Source organism: Pomacea canaliculata, linkage group LG1, assembly GCF_003073045.1.
Source record: "Pomacea canaliculata isolate SZHN2017 linkage group LG1, ASM307304v1, whole genome shotgun sequence".
NCBI classification, from domain to species: Eukaryota; Metazoa; Mollusca; class Gastropoda; order Architaenioglossa; family Ampullariidae; genus Pomacea; species Pomacea canaliculata.
The window spans coordinates 40,973,605-40,989,731 of NC_037590.1; the positions used below are offsets into that span (position 1 = coordinate 40,973,605).

The 16,127-nt window shown below is 41.4% G+C and overlaps 2 protein-coding genes across 4 annotated transcripts; one reads left to right on the top strand and one right to left on the bottom strand.

Moving 5' to 3' along the window:
• Positions 1 to 1,142: 1,142 nt before the first annotated feature.
• Positions 1,143 to 8,195, top strand: LOC112573818. 3 transcript variants are annotated; one of them, XM_025254451.1, is made up of 7 exons: positions 1,143 to 1,277; positions 2,060 to 2,151; positions 2,814 to 2,958; positions 3,285 to 3,324; positions 3,675 to 3,717; positions 3,965 to 4,168; positions 4,444 to 8,195. In XM_025254451.1, exons 1-7 carry the CDS (start codon positions 1,260 to 1,262, stop codon positions 5,477 to 5,479), a joined length of 1,578 nt encoding a protein of 525 aa, XP_025110236.1. In that variant the 5' UTR covers positions 1,143 to 1,259; the 3' UTR covers positions 5,480 to 8,195. The 3 variants fall into 3 exon arrangements, with proteins under 3 accessions (XP_025110236.1, XP_025110225.1, XP_025110214.1); XM_025254440.1 differs by lacking the exon at positions 1,143 to 1,277 and adding an exon at positions 1,419 to 1,559 and having other exon boundaries at positions 3,968 to 4,168; XM_025254429.1 differs by lacking the exon at positions 1,143 to 1,277 and adding an exon at positions 1,420 to 1,559.
• Positions 8,196 to 8,995: 800 nt separating this feature from the next.
• LOC112573827 (major facilitator superfamily domain-containing protein 6-like protein B) lies at positions 8,996 to 16,121 on the bottom strand. Its single transcript, XM_025254464.1, is given in 3 exon segments — positions 8,996 to 13,413; positions 13,415 to 14,361; positions 16,041 to 16,121. Coding segments are annotated over 2 exon segments (2,001 nt in total). The 5' UTR covers positions 14,246 to 14,361; positions 16,041 to 16,121; the 3' UTR covers positions 8,996 to 12,243.
• Between the last annotated feature and the right edge of the window lie 6 nt (positions 16,122 to 16,127).

Sequence of the window (16,127 nt, forward strand, 5' to 3'; positions counted from 1 at the left end):
TTAAACGAAAATAAAAATAAAATAAACACATCAAAGGAAAGAAACAAAAGATCTTTCTTCTTGTCTCCCATGTACTATTTCACTTTCTCTCTCTGTCCTCCCTTAACCTCCTCCTCTCTATTTCTTTTTCTTAATACATATGTCTTCCTGTGAGATTTACTTAACTTTACATACTTCCATTCATTCACTGGTTATGCACTTATGTGCATGCATGCAAAAGAATTCACAAACAGTTACCTCGTCTATCCTTGTTTTTTCCTCCTTTCTCGCTTTCTTTTGAATGTATATTTCTTTGTGGTTGTCTGCTTTCTGGTGTAATTTGTACAATCCATTTTAATAGTATATATTTACTGTTAGCCGCCACACCTTAGATGGGACTTTGCTACATAAAAATAAACTATAGATAGTCCTAAAAATGTATACATCCACCCACCAATTCGTACAAATATGACATATGTCCATCCATTCAATGAATAATATTCATCATTATCGTCATCATCGTCATAGCTTACATAGTGCTGTTTACCAACCAAAGCCAGGTTCATAGCGCTTCACAAAACCTAAACTTCAATTAACCGTGGAATGACTCGTATACCGACATCCCTCCATCCTCTATAGACACCCTCTACAGACACACACATCACAGACATGACTACAGTCAAATGGAAGAAATCATCGTAGATAGGCGCACAAGAAGTGCAGTGTAGAAGAGAGTTCTTTTTCATGGACAAATACATTATTTTTTAATGAAAACAGAATGATAAAAATGAACAGACTCGATCTTCACTGACCTTTGACTTGACCACTAGATGAAGGTCGGCAGACCTCAGGATCCGCTTTTTGTAGCCCACGTCACTGCCTAAATGCCATCACCGCAACCTCACAGAATTATCAGGCCTCCTACTCTGGCCACATCCTGCGGCTGTTGTCCTTTTCCATGTGACATCTACTTAATTAGAACTCAGTCCGACCTTCAGCTCTCATGTCCAGGAGGACATCATTCCACACACATTCAAAAGCAGCTCACGTTTGACGTCACTTAATGACGCCAGGACTTGAGTGTTCGTCATAACAAATTATGACGCAGAAACAACGTATTAGAAAGCGTGCGAACGTCAGCAAGTGGGTGGAGCCTAAATCGCTGAAGTAACTTCAATGACGTGGAATGTCTTCACCACCAAAATGACGTAGCAAAGTTGCGTAGTGCCATCGCTGTCAAACGTTATGGACTGACCACAATATGCCCGCGTGTCGTTGAAATGCTTGCCACAGCAAAGGTAAGCACGTGAAACAAAATATTACATGATGACCTATTGTACAGGCTGGTAAGACTTTGGCGGGCTGCACGTGAGCAAATCTTATCTGGCAATGATGTTATCTATTGCGTGGGAACCCCCTCCTCTCCTCCCTAATCTGTGTGCGATTGATAAGGTAGTCGTGTTAACAGATTCCCTTGCTAGCAACATTCTGCAGCAGTTTGTGGATGCATAGCGATCTCTCCTCTTCAATACAGAAGCATGAACCATAAATATCCAATGGAAGATTACTTTGTAACCTGGGTGTGACATTCTTTCTTCTCTTACTTTCATCTGTGAAAGATGCTGTCGTTTAACACTAACCCGCATAGATGATTAGACATAAAGTAGTCTGTTATGATTGTGTGTTTGTGAGCGTGTGCTTTATGCATAGAGATGTATGTAGATGTACTGATGTTTAATGACTGCCTTCGACTATTATATTTGATAATATTTCTGTTTCACTGTCAGGATGAGTATTAAGAAGGGTAAGAATCTGTAACACTAGTCATCCTAGTTTTGAAATATATAAAGGTTTATTTGAAAAATGTCAAGGTTTATTTGAAGATTACATTTACTTTCATCCGAAAAAATGGCTTAAGAAGATATTCAATGTTTAGAATAGAAACTGAAAGGCGGACTGGATGTCGGAGGACCTGGCAAGGATGACAGGTAGGGATATAAGTCGGGGTGGGAGGGGAAATATAAATGCCGATGTTTTATTCTACAATAAATGTTAAAGTGTGAGAGATGTGTGTTCTCAGAAGCAGGAAGATGCGCTGGAAGTTTTGCTGGACTACCTCTACCTGATGCAGGAAGCAGCAAACGCATATGCCACAGAACTCATCTGGGCCTTGTGAGTTTCTTGTTTTGTTCTCTTGTTTTGGTCTGGTCATCGGCCAGCAGATGTCTGCTTGCGTCTTCCTCTGATAACTTGCTTTCATCGCGGTTTCTTGCTATGTTGTGAGTGGGTGGGGTGTGTGCGTGGTGGGTGGATGGGTGGTTGTGTGTGCATGTGTGTGTGTGTTTGGGTGTGTGCTTGCGTGTCCGGTCGGGGAGAATTAGCAAGTGGACATGGTCTGTGACAACTGAAATATTTACAATACAATGTTGGTAAGTTTAACAAACTTTGTACGAAAGGACAATTGAGATAATTTGCATCATCAGGGTCAAATAACACAAAGAGACTGACAGAAGAGCGCAAGATCATATAACACATATTATTTATTATATAGCTTGAAGATTGTGTGAGAGAGAGAGAGAGAGAGAGAGAGAGTGAGTCACTGACGACTGTAAACACATGACAAACCTGTCGACTCAGTAACTCGCACACAGTGATCACGCCATTTAGTTCTCGTGCAGTACGCCGATCATACCCGCCACCCGTTAAAGGAGCACAGCCCACCCGTGCACACCGACGCTGTTTTTTCATATCCATTAACGCAAAGTTGGTTCTGGTGAGCCACGTGGGGTGTTTGTTATCGTCTGTCATTAGCTTCTTGCTTGATGTCACTACAGCCTACTGATGATTGGCGCTGTAAGTCTGTGGATATGGCGTTTACTGGGCCTGCAGGAAGCCGAGCGTCATCACCTGTACATGGCCAACTCCCGCCCGGTTTTCTCGCGATACTTGTCGCCTTTCCAACCTTCCTACTTTGCGGCGGTACGCACTTTTCTCCACATTTACCAAATTTATAAACCACTTTGTCGATCTTGTAACAAATATGTCGGAACTTTCTTAAACGCTCCCCATCGCCACATCCACGTATACTCCTCTGCTTTGCTGTTGCCTGTGACGATGACTTGACTTTTGTCAGCGTTGTGTCTCTATTCCATGTGGGTTAGAACTCTGTCAGTCTGTTGGTTAGGTCCTGCATTTCTCTATGTTATGATTAGAGACAGTATCTATATTAGAGACATTATCTATATAATTTCTCTCTCGTTTTAGCAATGTTTTACATGTCATTACATGTGGCTGGATCTGAACAGGTTTACAAGAGTCGGTTGGCTGCTAAAGACAGATCCACATGTAAGTATCTCATATCCTCTGAAGAGGCGGCGCTTATTGTTTATAACTGATAAAAGATTTTTTATTGTAAACAATGAAAGATGCCAGCAGCTTATTTAGGCACAGTTAAAGGCAACTAGTGGAGGTAAAGAAAAACATCTGAGCCTTTTCCGTTTAGCATTTATTGAGAAATATATTACTAGGTCAGAAATGGCTTAATCGGTGTTGTTACCTATCTGCAAATTTCTAATCGCAAAAAGATGAAACAACAAGGAACATATTATAATAATATTAATAAGATACCTAAAACTACGCCTGTCGACACCTTGCTGTACTAACCCTATGCATGTTCTTTATTCCCCTTCGTTTAGCTGATGGTGGAGGCATCCTCAGTTCCAGTGACATAACAACTAGGTAAGTGAGAAGATATGCCAAGAGAGCGTCAATTAAAAAAAAGTTGAATTACATGATTCCATTCACATTTTCCGACAAAGATAAAACATTAGTTCTGTGTGCCAGAAATCCGAGAAAATGTCCTCTTCGCGTGACTCGTATTTGGGTAAGAAAAACGAAGACTTTTGTCTGTGTACATAGGAAGACTATAGCATCGTGTGTGTGTGTGTGTGTGTGTGTGTGTGTGTTTGTGCACGTGTGGACGTAGTGGTCACGATGAACTGTTTTACAAGTACCGCCCCGTTCCTCGAGGACTCTGGCGCTCTTATGACGCCAAGGCGGAAAACGAGCGATCTGCTCCGGAAGAGAGGTTTCTGGGACAGAGCAACACCAAAGGTGGCGCAAGGAACCTGGGGATGTTCCCATCTCCTCGCTATCACTCTCCAAGCCTCAAACTGCTCGGCAGGCAAAGGTGCGCCATTCGCTGTTCTCTCCTCCCTTCCTCTTTTTCACTTTGTCTGCACAAAGAAATATCTAGCCGTCCGATTTGTTCAGTCCTATCTCGGTAGTCTTAAGCGAGATCGTATCGGTTGGGTACAAAGATCGCGGGTTATTATTTGAGAAAGGAGTACTGACAGCTTACACTGTTCGTAGCGGCTTTGTTAGACCATCTCGTGGCATTACGCCCAGTTATATAGAGATCTACACAGTGTGAAAACGTGGATGGTACTGATTGTCTGTCGTCAGGTCAAGTAGCACCGCGAGACTGTCATCGATTGACAAGCCTAAAAAAACCGAGCACCAGCGGTCGCCGGAGCATTACCGATTCAAGTCCTCCCATCGACTACAGCAACCCATGAACTCTTTCGACGACACGCGCTTCGTGGAGATTTCGACGGAGTCCACGGCCGTGGTTCGCAAGCAGGATAACCTTCAGGATCTGTCGGAGCAGACCACTCGTCTAACTTGCGATCAGGACTGGACAGTCGCCGGCGACAGAAACAAGGGCATAGCACCTTCTGATGACCCGATCCACGGGGCGCTGCACACAGGGCGAAAGATTTTAGGCCGACTAGAAGTCAGTAGTGACAGCCCAACCAAGCTGCGGGGGTTCTGGAACAAAGTGAGTAGGATCCCAGTGAAAAGATACAGCGATGATCAAGGTTCGCAGGTGGAGACCGAGAAGGCGGAAAGAGAAGGAGAAGACGAGAAGATCGTTAAAGGTGAGGCTGAGCCCATACCTGCGCCGGATGGAGGTCCCAGCGCCGTCGACAAAGTCTTACCTCACAGTCAAGCTAGCAGGCTGCCGCCGGTCCCAACTCTGGTAGAGCCCTCTGCCGGCACTACTGCGTCGTCCTCCACACCCAAAATCGACGCCGCGTCTGCCAAAGATTCAGTCACCGATCGCGGGACCAGCAGCTCCCTGGGGTTAGGGGATCTGGAAGCAAGCAAGAGCAAGGAGACGCCAAAGAACATGTGCTGTCTTTTGCCCGACAATGCCGAAGAAGAGCTGGTGCAGAGGCTGAAAAGAAAGATGCTTTCTTCCAAGTTCGACAGAAGCAGCATCAACAGCAGCAGAATCAAGACCCCGACGCCGATACCGTTAGCTCGGAGGAAGAGCTGGTTGTCGGAACCAAAGGCAGAGACGTCTCACGACCCTTTGCTCGGTGCCAAGATCCCACCTTACGCCAGCGGAGCCGCTCCTGAGGACGAAAAATGCGACGTCCAAGGCGATCAGACAAGCCCGTCTCAGGACGGAGCGCATCGAGCGTCTAAAAGGTAAGGAGTCAAGCAGCTCCATGCCGCAATCTCTCCAACCGAAGACAACGCCTGGGAAGTCCACGGATAACGAGGTGTCACCTGAGAGGTCCATCGAAATACAATCGGCAAAGGAAGCTGCTCGCGACACGGGAACTCGCGCTTTGACGATGGAGAGAGAAGCGGAAATAAGCAAGAAGAGGTCAGCGGATGCTGGGGAGACCGGTTTGGTGAAAAGCGCCCTTGACGCTGGGGAGCGTCTGGCCAGACTAAGACGGCGTCTTCAACATTCGCTGGAGTATCTCAAGCAACAACAGGTGGGGGATAGGAAAGCTGTCAGCGACAGGGAAGAGACAATGACCAAGGAGGCCAACGAGACACTGATGCCTCCTCCGCAAAGAGAACCAGCCTTCCCTCGTGGAGACGCCCTGCAACTGGAGACTCCGGCAGTTAAAACGGTGGAGAACAATTTTACAAGCATCTTTCCCGTCAACAGAAAACTCGAAAGATCCAGTAAGACTGTTGTTGCCGAAGAAAAGGTGTGCGAGTTAGAAAGCAGCGCTGCGCTACTCACTCTGTCCAAACAAGACGATCCCACGAAACTAGAAAGAAATTGTCTAGAAGTGCTCTACAAAAACAATCTTCGCATCGCCTGAAAGAAACCTTTCCATTTACAGATGGTAAAGCTGGGAATGCTTCGCCAGAAAGGGAAACTATGGCCACGTTTTCTGTCTCACAACGGTGGGATCATCTACAGCATCGCAGAAAGGGCAGAGGCAGGAGCAGAGAAATGAAGGAGACTTTCCTGCCGTCGGAATCCAGCGATAGCGATAAGAAAAAACCGAATGAATTTACGCCGGTGGCCAATGCAGACGACAGCGAAGTTCGGGACCAGACAAGTGAAGTACAAATCTCCAAAAGTGTGAGAAGCAATTTGCCTACAGAACTCGGCGTCAGCCCTAACATATCGGAAGCTGCGATATCAAAGACTGGCACTAAATCGTTTAGTCGTGAAGAAATCTGTAGCGAAAAAGTCGCAGGAAAGGAAAATGTATGGCAAACCCCCAAACTGGAATCTGGAGAGAATGCAGTACCAACTAAAAGTGCTTCGCAGGGCTTCAGTGAAAAAATAAAGTATCGGTGGAAAAACAAAACAAGCGAAGAGAAGCGATGAAGATGAGAAGGAAAGAGAATCAGGACTTGCCCCAAAGTGAGTGCGCCCAGTCAAACATAAGTAATCCCGACACTGTCTTATGTCAGCCACCCAAAGACTTGGGCGCGAATGGCGAGTCCGAAAATGTGCAAGAAGAAGCCATGGACGCACCTAAAACTTGGTCAAATGAACAAAATCTACCTGCTCAAGAAAACCCGGTCAAGAACGACAATCTGAAAGAAACCAATGAATTATGCTCCACACAGAGTGAAGAACAGACTCCCATGAAAGAGCTTACACAGACACCAAGCAAAGACAGCTCATCTCCATCTAAAGCTAGACGTTTCCAACCGGACGGCACGCGGGCACTTTCCGAGCTCAGTACCAACAGTTTATTCACATCCAAACGTAACCTGTATCAACCCCGTCAACAGGAACAAGAGGGCATCAACCAAGTCGACAGTACCTTTCCCCGCTTCACAGCTGACCATGAGCATGTCCTGGATGAGACTGATGGTTCACAGGACTGTGTGGACTGGAAGCGCGAAGGGGATATCACTATCCGTCGTCGTGTTCGCTGGCGCCGTCTTGCGGAAAGGCAAGATACGGTAAAGATTCCCCCTCCAGTGCCACCTAAGATCTGCCGGCGGGTGGCCAGAAGCCCGACAGATACTGTACTAAATAGCCTGCTGCCATTTTCTGCAGAGATTCCTCCTCAAATTCATAAGTCAGCTGAGAATATGCCCGAGGTGCTTCTCGTGAAGCCTTCTGTGGGCACCGCATTGGAAGACAACCTAAAAGAAGAAAACAAAAACGCCTTCCCAGCTGAAGTTGAGTCTCAGCCGTTCTCCAAGGAGTCAAAGCCACCCAAGCCACAGGTGTCTCCAAAGCCAGCTAAAGGGACCTATATCAGCACCATAAGAAACACCACTGCATCTGAGGAAGGTGGTGAGTCGAAGGGAGGGGCCAACAGGGTAGAGATTTGTGAGGAGAAATTCCCTAGCCCTAAGGAAGCTTCCTCCATCTTCAAAGCCAAAATCGAGATGTCTGAGCAAGCATTTGTCAGAGAGGCTAAAGGGGAAGGAGCTGCCCACAAGACCAGTCGTCACAACTTCAAGGAGACTTTGCAAAAGTTTCAGAAGCACATCCGTGAAGGTGACAAGCCACCCAGCCCGGAGCATGCTTGCAAGGCAAAGAATAACTTGGGCACAAGCATGAAGTTCGAACTTGAAGGAAAATCTTGAATTTTTTTTAAAAGAATACTGCTACCTGTATGAAGCAGGACCCAGATGGGGCCTCATATTTCATCTGCTTTTCTGCATTGCATTTGAAGTGTGCTTGAGCCAGGATGAGTCATTAAAAAATCATTTATCAGATGTCAGAGCAATAAAGAAAATGTTGAGAAGAATGGCTGCCAAATCTGTACCTCAGCATCAATTTCCATGACAAGATTGCTTGAACAGAAGTAGCTAAGTCTTTATAGTTTAAACCTTAACCAGATAACCTTAGCAACTATGCATCTTTAGACACTGGGGATTTCTTATAATCTACGCAACAGACGCAATAAAACGGGTAACACTGCAGGTTTTGTACTTTGTTTCACTGTCTCTTATGCATAGAATTTTAGATGGTCAACTTGTCATTACTGGCATATTTCCCATATCATTATTGAAACTATGCTGATGAGTTGGGTTTGATACTTGATAGCACTGTTACATGCATGCTTACTGTAATTGCATATCAATGCCCCATTTACCAAATATTCTCTAACTTGAAGCTCTATATTAGTGCATCAGTGTTTTTTCAGATCGTCATTGACATACATATTAAAACTTGTTGTGGTATTTTATTTCATGTTTCTTGTAATTTTTGTGCTTGTTCACACTTGTCAGATGTTGTAGTGTTTCAGCTTTCACATTTTTTTCCCTTGGTGGTCTTTCACAGAATACAGGTATCCATTTTATTGTTCTAGAAGAGTACTCTCAGACCTTCCAATGTCTCACCATTATCCTTATTATCACTTTTCTGTCCACAGCTACCATGACAACACAGACAGATGGACAATGACACTTGTCTGTTACCTACCCTCTGAATGAGCTTTTCACTTCACACCTCATATTGTACTTTGCCCCACTCCTGTCTTGAAGCAGTTCTTTATTTCTGCATAACACTTTGTGTGGAGAAATAACATTAACGTGAGCATTATCTTTACCCACCATCAACACAAACTGAACCACTACACAATGGGATCATACTGCTGAGAATTGCTGTGTTTTCACTTTGAGTTACGGCTTCAAGTCAACTAAATGCAAATCAGAAGAGCTCATGAAAGTGTGTGCATACGCACAAGAATGCCCACACAACAAAAGAGTTACGAGTACACTTCACAAGAGTTCTCTAAAGTTTTAATAACTATGAATATTTGGCTTAATACAGAAGAAACAGTTTACAGACTTAGCAAAGATCCACAAAACAAATAAAATGGCCGTCTTTAGCTTAAAATATATATATACTGAAATTATACCAATCTGGAATTCAACAAGAAATAAAAATATTTGAAACAAAAGCAAATTGTGCACTTTTCTGAGTATCAAATGCTTCACATTGCACTGCAAAAAACAATGACATAAAACACTCCACTGGCATGAGTCTTATGTCAGCTGATGCCAATCACAGAATTCCAGTGGGAGAGGAATGGTTCATGGTGTCAGTGGTGACAATAGCCCAAGAGCTTTTCGTGTTCGTTAATTCCTCCCTCCCTTGGTTTCCAGATCTTCATTGATAAAGTCCTCTTATCTACGGTCCCACTATCAATACCCTTTTACTCAGACATCCATAATGTTCAGCATCTGCCTCTCTATATGATCACAATTTTCTTTTATACTTTATGGACATACAAAAATCTTTACATGTACTTATTATTCCCACCAGATGCTCGATAAAAAGAATAATGTGAGAGTATGTTTTCAAATAAGAGTTAATAATAATAAGTATAAATTAAAAAAAACACACACAAAAACTTTGGACTAATGTCAGGACCACAATTAGATTTCAAGCAACATTGAAAATGTTACCAACATCTCAGTAAATATGCATATGTGTGTGTCAATATCTAAATCAAATCCAAGAGTTTCCACTGTCATGGTAATATTTTGATAATATTCATTCATGGTTTAATGCTTTAGTCTGTAAATAATTTATGTATGACACTCTTCTTTCGTACATATATTGTGTATAGTTTATATATCATGTATATTTTATTAATGGTTCTGCAAAATTCAAACAGCATATATGCAAGTAGAATGTACCATGATATAGAAGGCCACATAATAGCAATGACTAAACTTTATCACTAAGACAAGCATTCTGATCACTTTCCACCATTTATACACAAAATTATCAACGTTCTTACACTTAAACGCGCACACACACACATGCACTTCACACATTGATTAAATTTTTTCTGTATATGCCAAAGGGCATTACAATGAGACCATAACACAGATAATTAGAAACTGTTCTCAGCAATACACACAAAAAACTCCACCATATTTTAGTACATGCCATGCATTAAAACTCTTGCTTACATGCTTCAGGAATGTGGAAGGAAAGGCATTCTGTGTTTACAGCAGTCCTTAGTCCATTACACAAATTTATTGTGAAATAACAATGATCATTTGCAACTATTTAATCATTATTTTTTTCAAATGATCTACATGTAAATCGAAAGTGAACAACACTGTGTAGCTGTGGATTAAAGTAACTAATTTATAATTATATATAAGTATTAAGATTACATAAAATCCATTTATGTAATCAAGATTTTTCATACTCTTTAACAAAATATTACTGTTATATATAAGCATGCATGGGTGAGCATGAATTGCAAGTGCGAGAAATTAAATGTGGATCTTTACTAAAATGTGTGATTAATGTAAAATTTCAAGGGAGAGCAACCATTGAAGAACACAAAAAGAGACTATAAAATATGTAACAAATTAAAAACAAAAAAAGAACAAAATCTGGATTGCAACAAGAAAATTAATTATTTGGTAAATTATATTATGGCTTTCAATATGGCAGAGATGCCAGCACACCTTTCAGCCCCAGGTACAATGAACAATGGAATGTCTTGAATCCATACACAAATACTGTTTATGCATAAATATGCATACTGGAATGACCTAAATGAGCATCTTGCTTTTTCTCTTTACAAAATTAAACAAAAACAGGATTTCATCTTAAACAAAATGATACTGGAGCAAGATATTTTTTGTAAAAGTCTTCATGAAAAATAGTTACATAAGGCACTTTGAACTCTGGAGACATGTAGGAAGCAGAAAAAGTCATGAAATGCCCATAGAAATCCAATGCAGAATAAGTTTCAAATGTCCCGAACTCACCTAAATGCTCTTAGCTCAACTTTCAATAATGAAGTGGACACCCTGCCTAGCCTGAGGCAACTGACTCTACAGACAAGATGACAGTCTTCAAATCATAGAACATTGATTACTGATGATAAATCAGCATGAAAGCACATGTACAATGCATGCACATATAACCACAAACGCACATGCATACTATGCTGTCATGAACTTCAAGCTGCATGAAGAAAAGTTTTGACATTTTTTATGGTGACAGTTATGAATTAGATGCTCCATGTCTCTGTGTATGTAAAATGAAATCCCATCAACATAACAACGGGAGTCCAACAATATTCCACATTATCAACAACACTGTGGAAAAAAAACTCATGCATAGTTGTTATTCTCTAATACTTTGTAATACCATGAACTTGTATACATGTTCATGGTAATACTGACACTCAAATAAAAATATTCAGCTACTGTTAGTGCCAAGTGATGCTGATTTATGTCATATAACCTTCAAACATTTGGCCAGGTATCTACACCAATGATTATCCACAATCCTGTTTCCCTGATAGTCACTAAATACCCCAGTTCATGGAAAAAGAAAAAGAAAAAGAACTATTAATCATCTCATTAAAACTCCGGCATCTTTTTGCATTTTTTCCCACACCCTGCTCCTTTTCAACACAAGGCTGCAAGAATACAGTAGTCAACAGCTGAAAATCTGAGCACCTGGACAGAAGCTGGTTGCTGTTTATTTCATGCAATCAGATCAATACAACTTGCAAACAGTCTGCAATCACAGGCATCAACACAGGACTTGTCTAAAAACTTAGCACTGAACATAGTATACTATTACCAGAGAAGGTGAAAGGACAGAGTCCAAATTTCAATGAAGAGCTAAAATGTTGAGTTTCAGCCAAGTCTGATTTGGTCTCATTTTACAACAGCTTGAAGGTTTCGGCATGCTTATATATTTCCTTTTCAAGATATAATAAACCAAAAATCAATAACAAAGGAATTATGAAAGCTTACCACCAGAAACTAAGTGCTTGAAACTTAAATGGAGGGGAGGGAATAAACTTAAACTTGTGCTGTCCCTTCCTCCCTAAACATTTTCATCAGGACTTTGTACCTCACATCAGGCACTTTTGTTTCAAATAATGATGATCGAAATTATTTTGATATCTCAATGTTATTTCCCTTTCTAGCTCTGGCATCTTAAACAAATTTTGTACAACATTAAATGAGATTCTTTGAAAACAATTACTGGTCTTTTAAAGCCATCTCAAGCCAATCATCCTCTCCATCTGAGGAGTCATTCTCCTCCTTCCTCAGGAGTCTGATATACTTAACTTTTTCTTTCTTGGGCAAGCAGCGCTGGATGATGGAGTAAATGACACACCATACAGCTGCAACGACACTTCCACCCCAGTAGAGCACAGAAGCTCCATATATGCTGAAGACTAGTCCTGACAATGCCGAGCCTGCTGCAAACCCAAGCCCAAAGTAAAATGAGGACAGAATGGAACGAATGCTACGATCTGTGGCAGGGGCTACATTAAATTCACTGTAACTCAATATTGCATACCAAAGAGCTGTATGGGTGAAGGAATTTGAAAGTTCCATGGGAAGCACTGCCCATGGTGTCCACAGGAATCCATAATACAAAAGCCGCAAGCTAAGCACCAACAAAGCCAGTGCAACCACCCAGACATTGCCTATCTTTCTGACCAGCTTGCCACTCAGAAGTAGCATTGGTGTCTCCGCAAAGGCAGCTACTGACACACACAGCCCCAGTGTCAGCTCACTGGCTCCTAAATCCTGTAAGTGCCAGAACAGAAAGTTGTTAAAAGAGGCATACAGCATGCCTGCTATAAAAAGCGTGAAGATAAACAGGAAGCCACGGCATTCACAGCAAATGATGCGAAATCCTTTCAGAACTTTGCTAACGTATTTCTGCTTCAAGGGTGGTGGCATGGGAAAGTAGAATGCCGTGGCAAATGTGAAGATGATAAAAATTCCAAAAATGTGGAAGTGGAGGAGGAAATGATGCAGATGTAAAACTTCACATGGTGTGTAGTCCACAAGCATGGTCACCACGATTGGCACCAGTGCAAAAGCAAAGGAACCCCAGTATCGCTGTTGCCCATACTTCTCCATGTCATCAATCCTCTCTAAAAAATCAAACCATGCATCATCAGCAATCTTTTCAATGGGAGAACTAAAGAACTCACCAAAAATGACAATAAGCAAAATGACAAGGAATAAAATAAGCTTCTTCTGTTCTAGCCCTAAAGCCAAGATGCTGAACCTTTCTTTCATAGTGTTCCATAAGGTAATATTGAGATTGCGTGCATGCCTGCTGTGTAAATGACTATCTGGCTCTTGTGGTTTCTGTGCTGCAGAAGCCTTGGCACTTTTGATAAGATTAACAAGACCTGAGATGTTTTAAATTTTCCTCTGGTTTAAGCTTTCTAATTATTTCAACCATGTCTTCTGGTGGAATATCCTCGATTTCCTGCAAAGTATATCCTTCACTTTTCAGTCTCTTATCTATATCATTCAAGAGTACTCTCTCTTCTTCTGTGAGAACATGTGTAGGACCATGCAGCTGTTGGCTTCCTTCTGAACCTGGCACTGGAACTTGGGGACCTGGTCCTGAGCGATGAAATGCCATCTGGGTTGGCTCAGTAGAAAATGAAAAATGAGTATCATTTGAGGCTTCATTCCGCTCCCTTGTAACACTGACTGGCGTTGATAATGTGTATGAAGGGAAGGTCTTATTCAAGCCTCCTCTCACTGTAGTAGGGAACTTGGAAGCTGTAGTAGTGTTACTTACAGGTGGCAGTTGGCTGTGCCACCTGTTTGAATGTCCTTCATCTTGTGTCCCTTTTTGTAATGTGGGTGCAGAGATGTTGCCTTGCAAACTACCATTAAGATTCTGCTGTGCACAAGCTGGAAGTGTACCCACCTTGTAGTAGACAGGTATAAAAGACAGGTACATGATGCCCATCATAAAAATCGAAAAAATTAGAACCAGTCTACGTTTGTTGTAAGTCACAGCACAGCGAGCCCACAGAGGGGCCCAAACAAAACTTGTCAACGTTTTTGCTGCCATAACAACTCCTGTTTCCCAAGCACTCAATCCTACAAGGCGAAAAAAGAGTGTGAGAAAGGGTAACAGAGAGGCTTTGGCTGCAGACAAAAAAACATAAAAAATGTTGCATATTGTGGAAGCTTTTGTGATGTTGACCACCTTCTCCATATTTGATGGCTGTGGAATGAAGCAAGTCACTTATGATAGCAATTGCTTCAAGAATAAACAGTCTTCAGAATCTCCAACTGGATAAGTTTGTAAATTTTTATTTACTCCAAATGTTTCTGAAACAAAAGAAAACTATGACAAATCTTCTATCATAAAAAACATTGAAAAAATATTGATATGAAACTAGTTTTTTCAATGCATTTCTAACAGACAATATTTTATTCCATCCTCTCATGTTTTTTTTAAACTTCTTAATTTTTAATAAATAAGAAGAAGTAGTCTTTTAACTGTGAATTTAAAACAAAATTGCACATTGCCGATGCATCCACAAGTAAACTACCATATTGAAATGATTACATACAAACAGTTGATAAGGCCAGCTACAACTTTTTTCATACTTAGACATTTAATAACAACAATAGTAAATGCCTGATTTGTATAATGCATGCTTGTGCTTGTAAGGTGTGTGCTCTTAGCACTTGATACAAGAACGAGACATGGACAACATATGAAGTACTGATGACTAATAAAAGACAAATATAGAAAATGAAAAGAGGAATTCAGTAAACAGAACTAAGGGTATCATGATTAATATAAATGGGTGAATTGGTGAATATCACCCAAAAGCAAAGTAACAAAGATCCACTTTACCCTCAGATACACTAATTTCTATTATTATTATTATTTATGGTTTCTAGATAATACTACAGATTTTTGCAAGCAATGACGCTCAAAGGCTTGCCCTAACTCATGTTCGGAGAAAAGTACTGTTTGTATCACTTCTACTTTTTGGTTTTCTGCTGTTTTATTTTGCTTGGCATTTTTTGCCTCTGATTTTTTTCCCCTCCATTTCTTGTTTGCTGATGACAGATTAATGGCAACAGTTGTGGCCTCAAGTTTGATCTAGTTTTGATTCTGGTGCTGGCAAAAGAATAAGCAGTTTCATTCATACACACTTAAGGCAGGACCTGCAATTGGTGAAAGCTCATTTTTCCTGCTGTGATCAATTCAATCAGTCATTGCAACATCCAACACATGCAGCCTTGAACCTCAATGGCAAAAATAAATAAAAATTGTCTTCTTATACATATAATGCCACTTTATTAAGGACTTTTTCAGAAGCTTAATATAAAAAGCTTCTCCTATGAATGCAAACTGTCTTGCTTCTAAGTATTTTAGTAATACCAAGAAAATTTCCTTTCAGCTGGGTTAACCAGACCTGCAACAAGGTGCCAAGCAGCAAGAGGTTTGTGGAATGGCCGATCACAGGAGTTCTTATTTTACTTTCAAAACAGATCCGTTCAAAAGAAGTGGTGCAACACTCACTAGCAGGTAAAATAACATTAGCAACAATACTTTAAATGAATCTCTCCACTCCAGTTCGCTATACTGGACGATCACAGACGGAGAAGCGTCATTTAAATCTATTACTGTCGGGATATAAGCACACCTGCGCTATTTTGCGATTTGCAGTCACACAATTTTTAGTCATCAGTATCTTCTCGATGCACAGGTGCAGCGTGGCATGTTGCGGCAACACATGGTGGGGCACAGTATGGCTTGCTGATCGTTCTAAACCTATGTGCGCAGCGTTATGTTCATCACATCATGCTTGTTGCATCGACTGCAGTTTACCTAACAATTCAAAGTGGTAATAAAAGTAACAGTGCTACCCAGTGCTATACAAAGTAATGAATCTTTGTATTCTGTATAAAATATGCAAAGCACTTTTTTCATAGCATTAACAAAGCAAAAATAGAGCAAAACTAACAAAACTAATCACGTCTACGCAAACCTGTTGCTCGCGTTCTCCATGTCGGCTGCTCGCTTCTGCCGGAAAGTGTAAGTTTCACATCGCGGATGTGGTTGTCAAAATTATCAT